The following is a 20948-nucleotide window of genomic DNA, read 5'->3' as shown; positions in this document are numbered from 1 at the left end:
TATAAGAACGAACTATCAAAATCAGTTGAAAAAGGCTTAACTCATCAGATAGATCAAAATACATATACTAAAAATACAATTGAACGTGGCCTGGTACTTGTACATCCTATAAACAAAAACAAAAGACACTGAGTACCGATCTTATAATACTCTCAGTATTGACCGCTAGTTCAAAGCCACTAACAACTAATTAAAAAATCATGCATCTAAGACTGAATTATCAATCAGTACATACCCGACATCCAATTTATTTAGTAAAAGACGTCATAAACAGTCAGAGAAAAACATGACCTTGTGCAATGCCAAGATAAGGGTATCGATAGATTGTAGATTCATGAAATTAAAGTGTATATGTATATAACATAATAATAATATTTAGTTTGCTTTTACTTTACTGATAACAAAATCGATATTGATACCAATAAAAACAATATATATACGATGATCTAATTACAGTGTTGATTTGGTAATCTTTTAGATCAAGTTTATTTGACGGATCGATAAGTTTACCAGGATCTCTTCTTAATTTCCCGACACGGTAAACAATATTTCCGTAAAAAAAGGATGTGTTTTCCCGTTAGAAATAAGTTTCTATAGGTACAGCAAAACTTCAAAACCAAATCTTTATATCTATGGAAGAATTACGTATAGGTAATTTGTGGTAAAGAACATAAATGGAAAGTTTTAAAACATGTTTTGTTGTTGTCCCCTACTACTTTATTTTTTGAAAAAAATAACAATTTTTGTCACATGAATCTACAGTTCCATACTAGAAAAGAAAAACAAATTGTTATTATCAGCTTCATTAACAACATGTTTAATTTGTTTCAGTAACAATAATGCTTATTAAAATATACGGGATTATTAGGCTTGCTTAGTGGAAAATAATAGTTAAAAGTAATATTGTGTATTAATAAATACACATTCACTATCATATCTTATCTGCACTACAGGGTCAGTGTGAGCTTTTCACAAACATTGATCATGTCTGTCGTTTGTAATCCGAAGTCGTCCAGCGTCGACATTTGTTTACTTTTACAAAAGACGTAAGTAGTTTCCTCAAAAATGAATCGCTCATTAAGATCAAATTAGCATTTATTGTCGTCAGTTGACTGTTTATATTGTGTTGATACATTTCTGTGTTATCATCTAAAGTGTTAACAGTGTTCCTATTATTTTATAAACTTTTCAACTAGAAATTATGTGTTGTGTGAAATGGCTTTCCTTACTTTCGGCATCCTGTCAAATAGTTCCTAAAATAACATTTTCTGTAAATTAAACTTATAGACAATGTATAAACTATTTAGACGATAACCTTTCAAAACAAAAACGATAGAGAAAACTTACTTGTGTCGTAAAAGCTGATTTTATCCTCCTTTTCGTTAAATGACTGAGAACTATATTATGTATCAATGTAGGGTGAAACTTTTCACCTTACTCCAATTTTGGTGCTCCAAAAAAAAAGTTCCGTAACTTTACCCACCTGGGTATTTGGGTCCAGGCAATCTTAGGCAAGTGCCTATCGAGTGTACCTAGTGTGGACAAAAGCTTTGCCGTAGGGACTTTGCTATGAATTAAATAAGGGGGATGGTAGGGTCACCCGACCCCAACTTTGGACCTCCAAAAAAAAAGTTCCGTAACTTTACCCACCTGGGTATTTGGGTCCAGGCAATCTTAGGCAAGTGCCTATCGAGTGTACCTAGTGTGGACAAAAGCTTTGCCGTAGGGATTTTGCTATGAATTAAATAAGGGGGATGGTAGGGTCACCCGACCCCAACTTTGGACCTCCAAAAAAAAAGTTCCGTAACTTTACCCACCTGGGTATTTGGGTCCAGGCAATCTTAGGCAAGTGCCTATGGAGTGTACCTAGTGTGGACAAAAGCTTTGCCGTAGGGACTTTGCTATGAATTAAATAAGGGGGATGGTAGGGTCACCCGACCCCAACTTTGGACCTCCAAAAAAAAAGTTCCGTAACTTTACCCACCTGGGTATTTGGGTCCAGGCAATCTTAGGCAAGTGCCTATCGAGTGTACCTAGTGTGGACAAAAGCTTTGCCGTAGGGACTTTGCTATGAATTAAATAAGGGGGATGGTAGGGTCACCCGACCCCAACTTTGGACCTCCAAAAAAAAAGTTCCGTAACTTTACCCACCTGGGTATTTGGGTAGCTATTTTTTTATGAATTAAAGAACGGGGATGGTAGGGTCACCCTACCCCATCCGGGTCTTTGCCGTAGGGAAATGTTTACGGATTAAAGTTATTTTACATAGGTTTGATTCTAAATAAATTGTTGTTTAGATTAACCAAAATATTTATGTCAAATCGTTTTCGTTCTATTTGACGTAATTCGTGTATTCGTGTGTAACTCTTACACTTATCGCTCTTCTTATCGAAATGTAATAAATAAATTACAAGAGTGACTATTTACTTTTGAATAATTACGTGAACTAGCTATTTCTTTGGCGAAAAGTGAATATAATGGTTATCAGTTTTTCTTTTTACTCGTATAATTATATAAGCTTGGAGATCTTATTGTTCGCTGGCTTATTGTTCGCTAGCTTGAGTCTGGTTGGGTTTTAACCGGTATAAGTTTTGCTAAGTGTTGAATGTCGTACGTTCTTTGTTTACTTCCTCGTTCCTTTATCTCGGACAGATACATTGTTTCATTGGCAACAATATCAAATATCCTTATTTTCATGTTGTTTTGAAAACTAAGGATTTTCTTATCCTAGGCATAGATTACCGTAACCGTATTTGGTACAACTTTTTGGAATTTTGGCTCCTCATTGCTTTTCAACTTTGTACTTGTTTGGCTTTATAAATATTTTGATATGAGCGTCACTGATCAGTCGTATGTAGACGAAACGCGCGTCTGGCGTACTAAATTATAATCCTGGTACCTTTGATAACTATTTACACCACTGGGTCGATACCACTGCTGGTGGACGTTTCGTCCCCTAGGGTATCACCAGCCCAGTAGTCAACATTTCGGTGTTGACATGAATATCAATAATGTTTTCCTTTTATAAATTTCCTGTTTACAAAACTTTGAATTTTTCGAAAAACTAAGGATTATCTTATCCTAGGCATAGATTACCTAAGCCGTATTTGGCACAACTTTTTTGGAATTTTGGATCCTCAATGCTCTTCAACTTTGTACTTGTTTGGCTTTATAAATATTTTGATATGAGCGTCACGGATGAGTTTTATGTAGACGAAACGCGCGTCTGGCGTACTAAATTATAATCCTGGTACCTTTGATAACTATTTACACCACTGGGTCGATACCACTGCTGGTGGACGTTTCGTCCCCGAGGGTATCACCAGCCCAGTAGTCAACATTTCGGTGTGGACATGAATATCAATAATGTGTTCCTTTTAAAAATTTCCTGTTAACAAAACTTTGAATGTTTCGAAAAACTAAGGATTTTTTTTTATCCTAGGCATAGATTACCGTAGCCGTATTTGGCACAACTTTTTGGAATTTTGGATCCTCATTGCTCTTCAACTTTGTACTTGTTTGGCTTTATAAATATTTTGATATGAGCGTCAATGATGAGTCTTATGTAGACGAAACGCGCGTGTGGCGTACTTAATTATAATCCTGGTACCTTTGATAACTATTTGATACTTAACTTAATATCTTATTATAGCAGAATTATGCCCTCATTGTGTTATGTTTTACCCATCTAGAAAAGCTGTTTTTACAGAAGCACTTGGGCAAATAAAAAATGGGAGGTATGTGCGGTATGATGGCATGTATAAGATTACATCTTTGAAAAAATACTTTTTGAAAATATGATATTGTCATATTATTTATACATCTGAGAAAATAAGCCATTTGTGAATCTATTTTCAAGAACTTGATATTTACATGCTTCATCATACGGATATACATGATGTTGGTTGATAATTGAATCGAATGTTGAATTGGATTAAAGATGAATCAAAATTTTACTTTCAACTGACTCGGGGTCGCATGATGGGATTAGAAAATAATGGACGGACGACTGACGCCAAGTGATTTAAAACGGGCCCTTTTGTCTCGAATCTGTAAAAATATTAAGGAGGTATTAAAATAGAATATCGTGTTATTTCTGATAGACCGTTAAAAAGAAAGCTTGTTCAAAAACAATTCGAAAATTTTTATTTGTGTTGTATTTCATATTTTGTAAATTGGAAATCTAATACACATGAAAGTAAAATAAAAATTCTCTATAAGCAGTCAGTTTGGTTTAGTTTTATCAAAAATCGCAAAAAACTTGCAAGTGAATAATTCGGCCTCATTAAATCCGTATTCATGTGAACTTCAATTGAACCTCTAAGCTAGATATGGGTTACACATGAACAAGGCGAGTTCATGAAGTAAAAAGAAAAGAATATCATCATTGAAAGTTAAACAAGAGTAAACCATTTGATTGACTGATTCGATCTTCAAAAACTCATTGTTATACAGGTAGTAGAAACGTCTATTAAAATATTAGATTTAACCTATAATATGAAATCTAACAGACCTAGAAAAAAAACAATTGCACGAGTTCTCTATCTATTTATATCTATGTTTATGTTTATATCGGGTTATGCAACCGTCGTAAGTCTTCAGAAGGTCACACCGATGGTTAATTAGATGTAGTCTAGTCTAAAATACACACGAAATGCTGATACATAATTTCGAGTTGATGTATAATTTTAGACTTTTTTTTCATTGGATATATGCGTTTAAGTATGGTATATGTCGAATGTGAGAATTTGAGTCAAATCGATGAACATGAATTTGACAGATAGAGTCCCTTTTAAAATCTGTGAATTAATTTAACCTTGAACTACATTATAAATATAAGCATTTTAGGGAATTCAGTTGATAAAATTTATATGTGTTTTAGATTTACAGAGAAAAAAATATCCGCCTTTATTTGGCAAATATGATAAAACCAGTGTATGTTCATAATTTGTCTTGTTGAAACAGAGCTATTTTCAATTTATCCCATCCAAAATCACAATCCTCTTCTGGCCATTCAATGAGCATCACATCTTTCCAAAACCGATTAAATTCGGTGGGAATTGTCTCCATTGAAACCTGTTTTGTTATGATAATTATATGGTGAAGATTTCCCGTATACTTCTCGTATTTTGCTCTTTCGATTTCATAACTTGTCCACGTTCTATCTTTAAAATCATCAGAAACAACAAAAATGACGTTTCGACTTTTTTCGATGGATATTGCAATTGCTTCGGCGAAACTTCCGCCAGCAAGAATATCACGATCTTCTACACAGACGGTCATTCTCCAACAATTTTCTATTTTTGGAACCAGGGAATCCTTCACCCAGTTACCACTATCTCGTGCGTAGGATATGTAAACTTCATAGCAAAAATCTTGTTTTAATCTTTTTTGGACGACTGTCTTGAATTCTCGATAAATCCAGTAAACAATTCTCCATTTGCAATTGATAATTATGGCAGCTGGAATTGTCAACACAGTGAATACGGAAAGTAAAACAATTCCTACTAGAAGCCAATACTGACTTCCACAGCTACTAAAAATATGATGAAATTCGTTGTGAACAAGATCCGTAGTTGATACCGTTCCATTTTTCAATCTACATTTGTACTTTTTATTTTCCTTATCGAACTTTACTTTAGTATCAAACATCCATCGGATAAAGTCGGAGGTGTCACACTCACATTTGAAAACGTTTCCCTCAAGTCCGAGAACAAATGTCCCGTTGTTTAGTTTTCTTTGTTTTTCTAACCAGTTCCTCATTGTCTGGTTTATAGTTTGAAGCATATTATATTCCATATGAAGATCATTTAGTTTAGATAATGACATCAGAGATATTGGAATTTCAGCAAATAAATTAAATGATATAATAAGCTTAGACAATTGTTTATTTGCAGAAAAGGCGTTTATCGGTATATACCAAATATTATTTGAAGACATGTCTAATGTTGTAACGTTTGGTATTGCCCGAAATGTAGATTCCCCGAATTTGTATATTGTTCTTCCTAGGTGTGTTTGTTTCAGTATAACTGTCCTGGCACTTTCTAGTAATGGTTGTTTTTTTCTGGTTACAAACAATCTTGAATCAAGTCCAGTAAGGTTAATGAATTCGACGTTACTGTTGTGTAGGAACATTAAGTCGGGAATGGAATAAGATAAAAAGTAAGAAAGGTCTAAATATTTCAGTTTTGGCGGATTTTGAATGCCAATTGTTAAATTTCTGTCTGCTATTTTCTGCAGAAAATTTGATATTCTAAGTTTTTCTAACTTTGGTGGTAAAGATATGTAGAATGTTTTGTTTTCTGAGAAATTATTCAGTTTTTCTGCATGTTCATGCTTCGTAGTGAAGAGGCTGTCATCTAGATTTGACGTAAACGGTTCTGTATCATCATAGGATAACGGGTTATACGACAAATCAAAATATTTGAGGTTTATTAACTTACGAGTTAGAACGAGTAGTTCGGTTATTTTAAATCCGTTTGTGATTGGAAAGCGATTCTTCGACATTACAATACTTTCAAAACATTCCGGAAATTTATACCATAGAATGGACTTTGGTTCAAAGTCTACAATTCCATCCTCCATCAAAACTATTTTTTTTAATTCAAACTTTTTGTAAATGTTTAAACATTTCTTTAGTAACTATGACAGCGCTTGGGAAATGAAGAGGACCATCACAAATTCCTGGATTTACTTCTGTAAAATCAATCGTTGAAATGGATTTGTTTTCATATGGGTACAACAGTTTTAAAGCTAAATCAAACCTGGAACAGAACTTCTTTAAACGTAGAACCTTTAGGTTAACGAAAGGTCTTAATGTATTTGATTCTATGTCAGTAATGTGCTTGGAATTGTAAAAATGTACTTTCTCTAAAGTGGACGGCAGACTTAAAAATGTTTTGTTGGTCAAACGATCTATATAACACCTGTTAAAGTAAATTGACTTCAAATTAAGTTGTCTAAAACCACAGCGTTCAAATACACGCTCAGATAAAAGATCCATCGACAACTTTCTTAGTTGTTTCATGTAGCCAAAGAATGGATACGAAATTGAAGCTACATCCGGTATATTATCATTTTCACTTATGTCAAGCTCTAGCAACGATGTTAGTGGTTTAAAAATGTCAGCCGAACTTGAATTTGAAAAATCCATTTTGTTTTTTGAAAGTGTTAAAACATTCAGTTGTTTCAATCCATAGAAAGCATCCTTTTGGATAAACGTCAGCCCTGTTTTATCAAAATGTAATTGTTTCAAATGCCTGTAACGACTGAAAGCTTTGTTTGGTAATTCTGCGATGCTGTTCTGTTTTAAGTTTAGCGATCTAATCCATGCTGGCAGATTATCCGGTACTTTTGTAAGATTTCTGTCTCTACAGTTCGCTTCAGTTCCGATCACTTGACATGGATTACAATTGATAACATTGAAAAATACAATATGAAGACATATACACATACGTATATCCATTGTTCTGTCACCCTGTTACTATTGCAAGTGCATCTTTATAAATGCATTAAAGGAATTAAGGAAACAGGACATGGATATTTATGACTGTGAAATCGATTTAATTCGTATCTACCTAAGGATGTGTTTTACGTTTCACTGGTTATTTTTCTGATAAGATATCTTTTTAATAGTACAAGTTAAAACTACGTCTATAATCAAAATATGAAACAGGAAGTTTGAAGCAACTTCTCCGATAGGTTATATATTAAAGTATTAAAGTATTACATATTGCATACGAAGTTCGAGTGCTATAGTTCTCTCTTATTTCTCATATCAAAGTATTAATGGCAACACTAATGAGGCAGGGTCTGCTGGCCGTTCCCGGGGTCATAAAATCAACCCAGGTTTTGGTGGAAATTTCGTGATGCTCAGGTTTAAACTTACTTTGTAGCGTTTTTAGGATTTGCTTTCTTTTCTGCCATGGTTTTGTCAGTTTCTCTTCGACTTTTTAATGTCTCTTTTGGTAAATACTACCGTTTTATTATTTTTTTTTTTTTATACCAGAAGTTATTTTATTGATATGTATACACCAGACGCGCTTTTCATCTACAGAAGACTCGTCAGTGAGGCTCGAATAAAAAAACAATGAAAAATGTGTAGTCTACAAATTTCATCTATCCAGATCCTCTTGTTTATGTTTTACCGACAAGTTATTACGACTAATAAAGGTATTGGTGTTATCAAAATAATTTCTAACGATAAAATAATGATTCAAACATACTAGATATCGTTCGATTTGTAAATAAGACTGATAGACTATAATAAAATTTTATTTTTATTTTGGAAAAACCTTAATAATTACTTTTTCTGAATAAAACAAAAAGAGTTTGCATGTTTGCATTATTTTATCAGAATATTTATACTTCTTTCATTTTTAACAAATATGGATGTTTTATTTTCGTTCTTCAAACCTTTATTACCGTATCCAACAATTGTTTAAAATCTCACTTGGAACCATTGAAAATCAAAAGCTAATTAATTTTTTTTTCTCTTAATATTTTTTTACAAAGTCGTTACTTACGCTTTCTCTCGGGTATCTCTTTTACATTTGTCCTAAATAGTGTCATCCAGAAACTGAACGAAGAGACCGGTCAAAGATGTGAATTTCTCTGCAGCAATATTATAAGGAATTAAGTTCCTTGCGATACTCTAGCTGAAAAAAAAATGAGAATTAAGAAAGATAATTTCTTTTGTATTGCAAAGATAACGTTTAAGCCAGTTTAATGAGAAACCGAGTATTCGGTATGTTTTTTTATGCCCCACCTACGATAGTAGAGGGGCATTATGTTTTCTGGTCTGTGGCTCCGTTCGTCCGTGCGTCCGTCTGCGCGTCCGTTCTGGTTAAAGTTTTTGGTCAAGGTAGTTTTTGATGAAGCTGAAGTCCAATCAACTTGAAACTTAGTAGACTTGTTGCTTATGATATGATCTTTCTAATTTTAAAGCCAAATTAGACTTTTGATCCCAATTTCACGGTCCACTAAACATAAAAATGAAAGTGGGAGTTTCAGGTTAAAGTTTTTGGTCAAGGTAGTTTTTGATAAAATTGAAGTCCAATCAACTTGAAACTTAGTACATATGATCCCTATAGTATAATCTTTCTAATTTTAATACCAACTTAGATTATTACCCAATTTCACGGTCCATGGAACATGGACAAGGATAGTGCGAGTGGTGCATCCGTGTACTTTGGACACATTCTTGTTTTGGTATAAAATCCACCTATGCCATACTTTTCAAAACTCTTGATTTTTTATACGCCCGTCAAATTTTGAAGGGACGTATTATAGTACATATACAAATTTCTGGTGTCCGTCCGTCTGTCCGTCTATCCATCTGTCCGGCGTAAACATGTTGCACCGTAACTTGAGAACGACTTATCCAAATTTCATGAAACTTAATATAGTTGCTTCTTATGATGGTCAAATGATCTGTATACTTTATGGTGAATAATCATAATACTTTATTCAGAAGCAATACAGATTATAGAATATACAATTTTACAATATTTTTTTTGAATGCATCAGTGAAATATAAATACAATAATTATACACAATACATGTATGGCGGAGAATGAAAATAAATTCATATGATAAATAATTAATACAACTACATATTACGAATTTTTTCAATATTAAACAAAAATTTACCTTAATTATTTTAAATAATTGAAAATAAGATTTAAACTTTTTGAGTTACTGCACTTTATGACTAAAACAGGGGGGGTGTTTTTTTCACATGTCGCACTGTATCTCAAAAACGATTCTTGATTATGACTTAAAACTTTAAACACTTCTTAGTTATTTTAATCTCAATATCTGTATATTTTTTGGTGATGATTCAAAATTTCATTTTTGAGTTATTGAGTATTTTGTAAAAAAGGGGGAGGGTTTTTTACATGTCGCGCCATATCTCAAAATGGATTTATGATTATTGCTTAAAACTTTACACATGTTTTTGTTATATTAATCTAAGGATCTGTATACTTTTTGGTGATGATTCAAATTTTCATTTTTGAGTTATTAGTATTTTGTAAAAAAGGGGGAGTTTTTTTTTACATGTCTCGCCGTATCTCAAAAATAATTTATCATTATTGCTTTAAACTTTACACACTTCTTTGTTATATTAATCTAAAGATCTGTATACTTTTTGGTTTTGATTTAAAATTTTGTTTTAGTTATATTTAGTTTTTTGTAAAAAAAAAAACAGGGTGGGGGGTTTCACATGTCCCGCCGTGTCTCAAAAATAATATATGGTTATTGCTTAAAACTTTCTCAGAAACTATTAATGATTATTGCATAAGACTTCCACGCAAGATGTCGGGCGTATCATGCGCTCATGATGCAGCTGTTTATTTTATTTTAATAAAATCATACATGGGTATGTTTCTGTAAATATCCAGATTCTCATCACCAAATACGTAGGTACAAGGAAAACATGTATAACATACCATTAATGATTAATTAATATAAATATAACTAGAACACACCCGCGAAATCGCGGGCATATACAGCTGGTGAACTGTTGTAGGATGATTTTTTGTAAAAGATATTATGTATGGAGATTTTAATAAAAGATATCAAAAGCCCTCTACTTTTTTTCCAAAATCCGATATTTGATTCCTTTCTGTTAAATTCAATTATTTTCTTGTTTCTGGCCTCAGACCACAATTATTCTTCTCCTTTACTTCTATGTTTCTTTTGGTAAATAAACTCATTATAGATACCAGGAATAAAATTTTACACCCACGCCAGACGCGCGTTTCGTCTACAAAAGACGCTCGAATCAAAAAAGGCAAATCAAATTAAAAATTTGCTCCGTTTCAAACTTCAAATAAATGTAACTGCTTATATATATAGACCATTATAAGTCTAATAAAATATGCTTCAAGGACAATCCATCAGTGCTTTTTCTTTTGAGAGCATTAACATGCCAATGGTAGTATATGAATCTTGTATAAATGACTAAGGCTAATTTGAGGGGTGGTCAGAGGGGTCCTGATCCCGAAATCACGAGGTGCAGAATTTAAAAAAATTAATATCCCGAAAACTTGAAATCGAAAAATATATTCCAGGATCCCGCGTAAGGACCAATCCCCAAATCCCGAGCTTAAAAACACCCGATCCCGAAGCCCCGAAAAAGATCCTGTCTCCCTCTAATCCATACCTTACTTTCATTTTTGCCAAATCACTATTTTCCCTTTCAGCAATAAATTTTCATGCCCCATTTAAGAGCAATGTTTTCTAATCCGTGCGTTCGTTCGTCCGTTGGTCCCGCTTCAGGTTAAATATTTTGGTCGAGGTCAGGTTAAAGTTTTTGGTCGAGGTAGTTTTTGATGAAGTGGAAGTCCAATCAATTTGAAACTTAGTAAACATGTTCCCTATGATATGATCTTTCTAATTTTAATGCCAAATTAGAGATTTTATCCCCTTTTCATGGTCAACTGAACATAGAAAATGAGAGTGCAGATGGGGCATCCGTGTACATGGGACACATTCATGTTGTTATCTATCATACGATTGGTTGTAAATGTGTCATATGTTTTACTTATTTTAATATGTATATGCAACTGGTATGACCCCTTAAAAAGTAATCATTTCAAAGAAAACAGTCTGTAGACAGAATACAGAGAGTCTCTATATATTAATATAGTATAATCGTAGTTTACATGTAGATAAACGCGAAAAATAATTGTCCTCTATAAGGAGGTATAATAGTTGTTGTTCTTGCGATCTTAACACCATGATATGGAGAACGCTCTAATTGGCTTATTTATTTTTCATTTTTTGTTATCTATCATACGATTGGTTGAATTTGTACGTGTTTCAAACCGGAGGTCTTATCTATGACTCAAAGTCAGTGTGATGACGGAATCATATCCGGACTCCTTTTGGTTTGTCGTTTTTCTCCCAAAATAACTCAATCCGAATAATCATAAGAATGGATGACAAATGCGACTATGCATGTTACCTATAGGACACAGAGGCATGATACTTGATTTATAAAATGAGGTCTTCTCGTTTAAATTAGTATAGAAGATAGATATACCAAAAAAAAAAAAAACAAAAAAAAAAATAGAAGCAATTTCAATTTATTTTCATCAAGACCGCTGTTTATAATTCTTTAACTTACATATATTTGTTTGTAGAAGAAATTATTTAAATAAAGAATATGCTATTTGTCCTATATAAATTTTGTTTTCATTCCCAATGTCTATATTACATTACGAGATTCTCGAAGGCTTTTAGAAAGAAAAAAAAAGCCAAATTGATAGCGGATGCACTGATCATAAACCAGACATATATTTCGCAAATTGGCTTTTGCAAATCTAAATTGAAATATTTGAAGAAAAACTACTCTTTTCCGGATTTTCTTATATAACTTATAATAAATGTTGATCTGTATTTTGAGAGAAATGACGAAACACATTTCTTTAAAAGAAATAGCAGTGAACATTTACAATACTTAATCTGGACGAATAATTGAACTGTTGAAAAGGAACATGCCGCTTCACCTTTATACAATAAAATTGAGAATGGAAATGTGGAATGTGTCAAAGCGACAACAACTGGACCATAGAACAGACAACAGCTGAAGGTCACCAACATGTCTTCAATGCAGCGAGAAAATCCCGCACCCGGATGCGTCCTTCAGCTGGCCCCTAAACAAATATGTATACTAGTTAAGTGATAATGGACGTCATACTGAAACTTCGAATTATACACAAGAAACTAAAATTAAAAATCATACAAGACTAACTAAGGCCAGAGGCTCCTGGCAGTCTTTATTGTTATCTGTCTCTTGATTCCTTGGAGGAAAACGTTCGGTGAGCTAACAATAAAACATTTTTTTAAATTTGAACTTAACGTTCGGTTTACTATAATAAAAATACTGACCAGTGATACTAAATAATGTGCACAATATATATTTTGAAAAAAAAACCGTCTCCGATAGTGTAGATACTGACGAATAAAAACTTTTGAAAAGATGAAAAGCAAGCATTAAATGTCATTTTATGATATGGAGAGCAAGCATTACAAGTAAATGGTTCTTATATGTAAATCAGCAAAAAACTTTCAAATCACAAATAGTGCTTACAGACCCAATTTTTTTTTCTAATTGAATCACAAGGAGATCACGCAACTCAAGTATATGATTCAAAATAGAACCCCAAAAACTGAGTAAAATCCCAAGATCAAGTATTACAAGTATATCAATATATGGCGCTAATAGAACCAACAAATGTCAAATCACAAGATCATGTATCACAAGTATATGGCGAGAACCAAAAATATCAAATCACACGATCAAGTATCACAAGTATAAGGCGCTAATAGAACCAAAAAATGTCAAATCACAAGATCAAGTATTACAAGTATATGGCACTAATAGAACCCCAAAATGTCAAATCACAAGATCAATTATTACAAGAATATGGCGCTAATAGAACCAAAAAATGTCAAATCACAAGATCAAGTATTACAAGTATATGGCGCTATAAATATATGGACTGACCAAAAAAGGTCAAATCACGTGCAAGGAGATAAAGTATCACAAGCACATGGCGCCAATATAGAACTCATAACTCTCAAATCACAAGGAGATCAAGCATTACAAGCATATGCATTTTATTTTTATATCAAACAATTGTAATAGACAATACACAAGAAAAAAACCAAAAAAAAAAAACCAACTGAAAGCCAACTGAATATTAATTGAGTTTACCGGGATTCACGCTTCAGACAGCTGACGATGAGTCCCGTTTTACCGGGATCGGAATACCTCTTTTATGTTTCCCGCTTAAAACAGTGCAAACATGAGTTATCTTTCTTTGATGGATACCCGGATGAAAGGGTGCTATAAACAGTTTCGTATAAAAAACTAGGGGTTATTCCTAGACTAAAAATAACCATGGAGGGAAACCCCTGTTTATTTACTCAATTGGTGAAAAAGTATCATGCTTTTTGTATTTGATTGTAAAAATTAGTTAATTAGCTTTCAATTAAAACAGGTTGAATGATTGAAATAATTTTAAAAATTATATTAACTTTACATGTTTTGAGGGGAGACAACACTGTAAACAACCTGTTTTTTTGGCAGTGAAAATTGAAAACTTATTTGCAGCCACTGTAGCTCTTTTCGGAGCAGGAAACCGTACCCTGAAACAAGATTTTTCTGAAAGGCCAGGTAAAAACCTACAAATTTCATACAGTTTTGATTATGTAAAATGTGCATGGATCATGTCTTCATGGGTATGCACATGACCTGGTTTCAAGTTTTTTATGTTCAAATTGGACCTTTTTTTCCCCATGTTCATTGGATGGAATATTTTTAATATATTAAAAGTACACATTATTTTTATTTCATTATAAACTAGAGAACATTCTGATTCCAGTGATATCTAGTTTTATACAAGTATCTTTATTAATCAGTCCACAACTAAGGGTCACTTATGCATGGTCCCTTAAAATGTGACGTCGTAGAAAAAAACTGTTGATTGCACCCAAGTGTAAACATTGCGCTTCCGTTTGCAATCGTAACTACTCGGCCATTCTCGCTATGCAGTACAATAACTTTATTTCTTCGTGCAACCAGAAAGGCCGAGTAGTTCCGATTGCTTCCGTTTGTTGAAAACCGTGTCAAAATCAGAGGAAATTTACGGAATTTACGAGAATTTGAAATGAGGGAACATTATTTTTGAAAGAATATGGAAGAATTGAAGCCAAACTAGTATACTTTTTTGACATAAAATGTGGTTTTAAGTACAAAACACTTGGAATGGACATCGTTCAGTGTTAGGAATTTGTACAGCCTCATAAAAATTTTCCAAATTTTGCCGTTTTGGGTTAAAAAATTACGATTTGGGGTCAAAGAGCAGAATTTTGAGAATTTCACCTAGAAAATGCCGAAAATTTGAAAATTTGAATATTTTAAGAAGAAAAAATTATTAAAACATGAATAAAACTGTGAACATGGTGTTAGTGAATGAAATAAATACACAAATAACTACAAACAAGTTTTTATTGACATTTATTATGAAGATCTCCCACTTGAGTAATAGTAGCCAGGGAAGCCATCGTCTCAGAGTAGCTTCTGTCTGGGCAGCAATCGGTGAAAGGGTTAATAATACATGTAGTCACGTAACTAAACCAGTATGTTAAGTGTTTATTTTAAGAATTGAATGCTTCTTTTTGTAAAATTTATTGGGGTGTAAAAGCGTTGACCGAAGTACATTTTGTATGAAGCGCGGAAGCGCTTCATACAAAAAATGTACGCACGGTCAACGCTTTTACAACCCTATAAGGAGGGTGGTAAAGGGTTATTTTCGTGTAACGTGATCGCCGTTTTTTATTTCACGTTCAACGTGTTTTTACTTTTTTATTTGACGTACAGTCGTGCAAGACGGGTGCCTCGTTCAACGTGTTCTGCTTATTTAATTTTACGTGCATCGTGATTTTCAAAGTCTTATTTTGCGTGCTTGGTATTTTCAAATAAAATTCAAACACTTGGCAGGGATCGTCAAGAAATACTTTTTTAAAAGCCGTAAACCAATTATATCATAAATGTGTATACTAAATCGGGAATATCAAGTCAAACAAAGAGTTAATTTATACAAGAAAACAGTGACTCAATCACAAAAGGTTCAAATAAAAGTATTTATTTTTCGTGCAACGTTCATTACAGAAATTATTTCACGTTCAACGTGAAATTATGTCTTATTTCACGTTTTTTCCGTGCAAGCACCCCCTATACCACCCTCTATAATAAAGTTACAAAAAGAAGCATTCAATACTTATAATTACATTTTTTTAGCTATGATCATGAAAACACGAATTTTATATATTTTATTATTTAATTCACCTGTGCACTTTATTGTTGGAGCACGTGTTATCATGAGTGAAAAGTTGTATTGAGCAATGCAACTGCTTACGGAATAACAAGTGATGTGCAGTTGGCCAATCAGAATAAAATATTATAATGAAACATACATCTAATGTAATTATAAGCATATATACATATATATCTGTGATGTGAACTAATTTTCATATTATATTAAGAAAATATACAAGTCATGTATCTCTCAATACTAATATTCCCGGCAATCGAAGATATGGCTCCTATCTCTATGTTTCAACGTTGATCGTTTCGGTATCACAAATCCTTTCTTAACAACTGTCCCAACCTGATTTAACATAGGCCCCTCCCCCTTTTAGGGGAAAATTTAATTGCTTATGTAGGGAATCACTGAATCATGACCAGAGCGGACCCCCTCTTAGACAGTCAATGGGCCCCCACTTATGAAAATTTCTGGATCCGCCAGTGTTTAATTTATTTGTGAAGTTATTGTATTTGTATTTTGCATGAATGTCGTATTGATAAAACATAACTATTGTTAACATAAAACAAAACAAAATATATCAATATCAAGACAAATTACAATATTTTAAATAAAAATTCAGTATCATAAATATATTCTTCTCGAATTTCACTTCACAATAAAATTTAGTATATTTTTAAAGAAGAAAAAGACAAATTAAGCGAACTATCTAATTTAATATCCTGTTTGGAGTTAATTAGGAGAATTTATCTCAGTGAATTAAACAAAATATTTTCGGTCTAATTAACTATTTTGACAGTCAATCATTACATGGTATTCATCACCAGTGAAAAGTTGACAAATCAATCAAGTTTGAAAGGGTAATGTGACAAAGCAATCATTGTCCAAGCTGCATCGTAATGGCTCAAGGTGAACATTAATGGATAATTTGAGTAATGAGATGAGCAGGACTCCTTCATCAGAGAGAAAATTACTTAATGCCAGTCAAAATTTGGTATATATTCTGCATGCTTTTAAAGTATATCATAAACTTTACAAACCTATTCCAATATTGACAAAAATGATTTCCCGACGACTATTCCAGAACTCTGACGATGCGGACATTATGCAATCAGCGATTGTTACCCTGAATTTTGATTCAACACCAGAGAAAGAAAGCAGGATACTGTCATTCATCACACCAAATATCAAAAGAAATGTATTAACTCAGCCTGATCAAGATTGCAGCGTTTGTTTTGATGATCAAGCTAATACCAAACTGAAGAAGTCAGCCAAACGAAAACCAGACAACAATGACATTTCTTTACCAAAGCGACGCAGACACAATGTTGATCTGAAGACAGTTGTAAATATTCTCACAGAAAACGAGCAATTGATTGCAGACGGCAGTAGAACATACAGTTTACCAACAATACAGGGAAAGCATCAAGATTTAAAGAGCATCTCACCGCAGACTCTCGCGGACGTTGTTGAAGGTCACTATGATGACACTATAGATAGCTTCCGGATAATCGACTGTAGGTACCCATACGAATTTCAAGGTGGTCATGTCAGAGGGGCGGAAAACATGTATTTACACGAAACAATTTTAACGCTGCTACAGAACCCAACTACAGAAAAACAAGTTCTAATCTTTCACTGTGAGTTCTCATCAGAAAGAGGTCCAAAAATGTTAAGATTCCTCAGAAGCAAGGACAGGGAACTAAACAAAGAAAACTATCCTGCATTAAATTTTCCAGAAGTTTATCTTCTTGATGGTGGATACAAGGCTTTCTTCGGCGAAATTCCCCAGCTATGTGACCCGATCAGTTACCGACCACTGCTTCATTCTGACCATTCAACAGATTTACGCCACTTTCGAGCAAAATCTAAATCATGGACAGCAGGAGAAAAAAGACGATATGCAAGAAAATCAATGAGATTTTAAAACAAAACTTTTAGTCAAATATCTAGTGCTACAATTATTATGTGATAAAATACAAGTGCTTCAATTTTATTATCTATTTATTCAATTGTTTATTGAAATAATGTTATTTGTGGTTTATCTATTATTATTTATGACATATTAAAGCTTATAAAAACTAGCTTGTTTCATGTTTTATTCAGCCACTCGTGCAAATCTGCAATAATCTATTCGAGGATATCTTAAAACAATCAAAAGAGGACAGGCGACAAGTGAAACATAGTCACTTGTAGTTATCTTCGACACAAGATATGTAATATAAGGGGGAAACCAAATCGTTATTGTTTTAGTTGAGTCTTTTGATGAGAGGACTTTTTTACCATTAACGATTCATCAATGGTTCAACATTGATCCTAGTAATGATATTTTATCTATCAATTAGAAATCATGATGGGGAAACATAAGCGCCTGGAACTTTAACAGTATATTAAAATCCTTTGCATATGCAGTTGTTTTTGAAGTGTGAACTTATTAGTAATGGAAAGTTTATATTTGCACAAGAAACTTTTTTATCGGAATAATTTAGTTTCCGATTCAACCCCAACTTCCAATTGCAAAATGAAAGTCAAGCTTATGGAGCAAACTGAACGGTTTCAGTGGTTACCTTTAGGCTGCATATAATGAGGAAGATCGGTTGATTGATTGGATGTCCAGCCGCAAATACATGATGTTCAGGACGGTAATATGTAAATAACTATATTTTAAATAAAATTTATCCTTGATAATTATGACTCCATGTAGTGGTGAAATTACAACACATACCAACTTTAGTCAAAACTCAGTTTGATCCAGCAGTAATCTACCCCACGTGCTCGCGCAGTGGGGTAAATGTGGTTAACATAGACGTCAAATTGTTATCTTGATTTATTTTCATTCTTCATTTAAAGCCACTACGTTATGTGAATGAAGTCTGCCCTTTTCAAATAAATGAACAAGTTGACGACAGACGGTGAACAATTAGTTCTCCAGGAATGCCAGCTGTGAGTCCACCAAACGTAACAGATATGTTGATCGTGAATCTTTCAAGCATCTTGTTCTTTTATCGACAATAAAACCGTGTAGCAACAAAGGACTTCTTGCAACATTTATATAAAACATATAATTTGAGTTATTTATCTGATAAAAGTGCTTAAAACTACTTATCAAGGGGTTCATACATTGTATTATCAAGGGGTTCATACATTGTATTATCAAGGGGTTCATACATTGTATTATCAAGGGGTTCATACATTGTATTGGTTCATCTGCTCAATTTTTTTAACTGATTTTAAGTAATTTTACTAAAACTGACATCATTATACTGAACTATAAACTCGATTTACTTATAAGAGCATCATATACTGTACAGAAACGGGCGTATGACATTTGCGCCGATTTTTAAAATTTTCATTCTTTCATTTGCGCCGATTTTATATTTGCTCCTAATTGGATTTACAGGTAAGTTAATACTTGTACATGTACTATACCGTACTAATTTTGATTCATATTGTTCTGAACTTTGCTGTAATTATTGCACACTGTAACGAGCAGAGGAGTCAATTTTTTTAACCATCGACGGCCACACACATAAGTACGTTAGCAAGACAAAGAAAAGATGGATTACGTTATAAAATTGACAATTACAACAAATATAGAAGAGACGAAATCACATGAAAGGAACATATTAGATATGTTGCCTATAAATACTCAGCAAGAACAGATTTATGATTTTAATGTCTTCCGTTTTTATGGATTTGAATGCTGTAAATAGATTTTAAAAAGTCATTTTAGTATAAACCAGAGTGTTTTTCTCTAAGGTTTTTACTTCTTGATTTTAAAGTATGTAAATATAGTGTACAACTGGATGACGGAAGAGGTCTATAATGATAAATATAAAAAAAACATGACTTGGATGGAGAGTTGTCTCATTTGCACTCATACCACATCTTCTTATATCTATTCACCTGTAATTAACCTGTAATTTACCTGTAAAAAAATCGGCGCAAATGAAAACAAAAATCGGCGTAAATGAAAGAAAAAATCGGCGCAAATGAAATGCAGATCGGCGCAAATGCAAAACGCCGACAGAAACATGTCTATTGTTGAGATGGTATTTAGTCGGATCTCTCATGGCAATTTCCGGGCTATTTATGTCGCAGGATTGCTGTCTCATTTGCATATTATAATCCGTATATACTTTTATTCATGTGTGAATTATATAAAATTCAAGACAATTAACTTTGACTGAGAGGTGACTTGGACAAGTTTCTACCATATCTATTATCATTACTCTATCACAATTTATAAAAGTGACATTATCACAAGTATGATAGACCTTTCTCAGAGAATGCTAAAGCAGAAACATGTCTCTACTTACCGAAACCTCATAAAAAATACATTGACCTATTGCAGAGTATGTAAAAGTGACCTCATCACACATTTCATTGACCTAACACAGAGTATGTAATATTGACATAATCACAATATAACTGACCTATTACATGATGTAATAGTGACCTCATCACAAATTCACAGAGTGAACTAACACTATACTATAGAGTATGTCTTTAGTGACCTCATCACACATTTCATTGACCTATCAAAGAGTATGTTTGGAGGTCTTTGTCACACATTTCATTGACCTATCAAAGAGTATGTTTTAGTAACCTTGTAACTCATTTCATTGACCTATCAAAGAGTATGTTTGAATGACCTTGTAACTCATTTCATTGACCTATCAAAGAGTATGTTTTAGTAACCTTGTAACTCATTTCATTGACCTATCAAAGAGTATGTTTGAATGACCTTGTAACTCATTTCATTGACCTATCAAAGAGTATGTTTGAATGACCTCATAACACATTCCATTGACCTATCAAAGAGTATGTTTGAATGACTTTGTCACACATTTCATTGACCTATCAAAGAGTATGTTTGAATGACCTCGTAACACATTTCATTGACCTATCAAAGAGTATGTTTGAATGACTTTGTCACACATTTCATTGACCTATCAAAGAGTATGTTTGAATGACCTCGTAACACATTTCAGGACCTATTAAAGAGTATGTTTGAATAACCTTGTTACACATTTCATTGACCTATCAAAGAGTATGTTTTAGTAACCTTGTAACTCATTTCATTGACCTATCAAAGAGTATGTTTGA

At 33.1% G+C, this 20948-nt stretch overlaps 2 protein-coding genes across 2 annotated transcripts; one reads left to right on the top strand and one right to left on the bottom strand.

Moving 5' to 3' along the window:
- Nucleotides 1–4894: 4894 nt before the first annotated feature.
- LOC139498831 (toll-like receptor 10) lies at nucleotides 4895–7648 on the bottom strand. Its single transcript, XM_071287397.1, has one exon. The coding sequence runs from the start codon at nucleotides 6583–6585 to the stop codon at nucleotides 4942–4944; it is 1644 nt and encodes a 547-aa protein (XP_071143498.1). The 5' UTR covers nucleotides 6586–7648; the 3' UTR covers nucleotides 4895–4941.
- A 9110-nt stretch (nucleotides 7649–16758) lies between these two features.
- On the top strand, nucleotides 16759–17792 carry LOC139495823 (M-phase inducer phosphatase-like). Its single transcript, XM_071284245.1, has one exon. The coding sequence runs from the start codon at nucleotides 16759–16761 to the stop codon at nucleotides 17764–17766; it is 1008 nt and encodes a 335-aa protein (XP_071140346.1). The 3' UTR covers nucleotides 17767–17792.
- Nucleotides 17793–20948: the final 3156 nt, after the last annotated feature.

Source organism: Mytilus edulis, chromosome 1 (assembly GCF_963676685.1).
Source record: "Mytilus edulis chromosome 1, xbMytEdul2.2, whole genome shotgun sequence".
In the NCBI taxonomy this organism is placed as follows: domain Eukaryota; kingdom Metazoa; phylum Mollusca; class Bivalvia; order Mytilida; family Mytilidae; genus Mytilus; species Mytilus edulis.
Note: the sequence above shows the minus strand (reverse complement) of the source record. Positions and strands in the feature narration are given on the sequence as shown.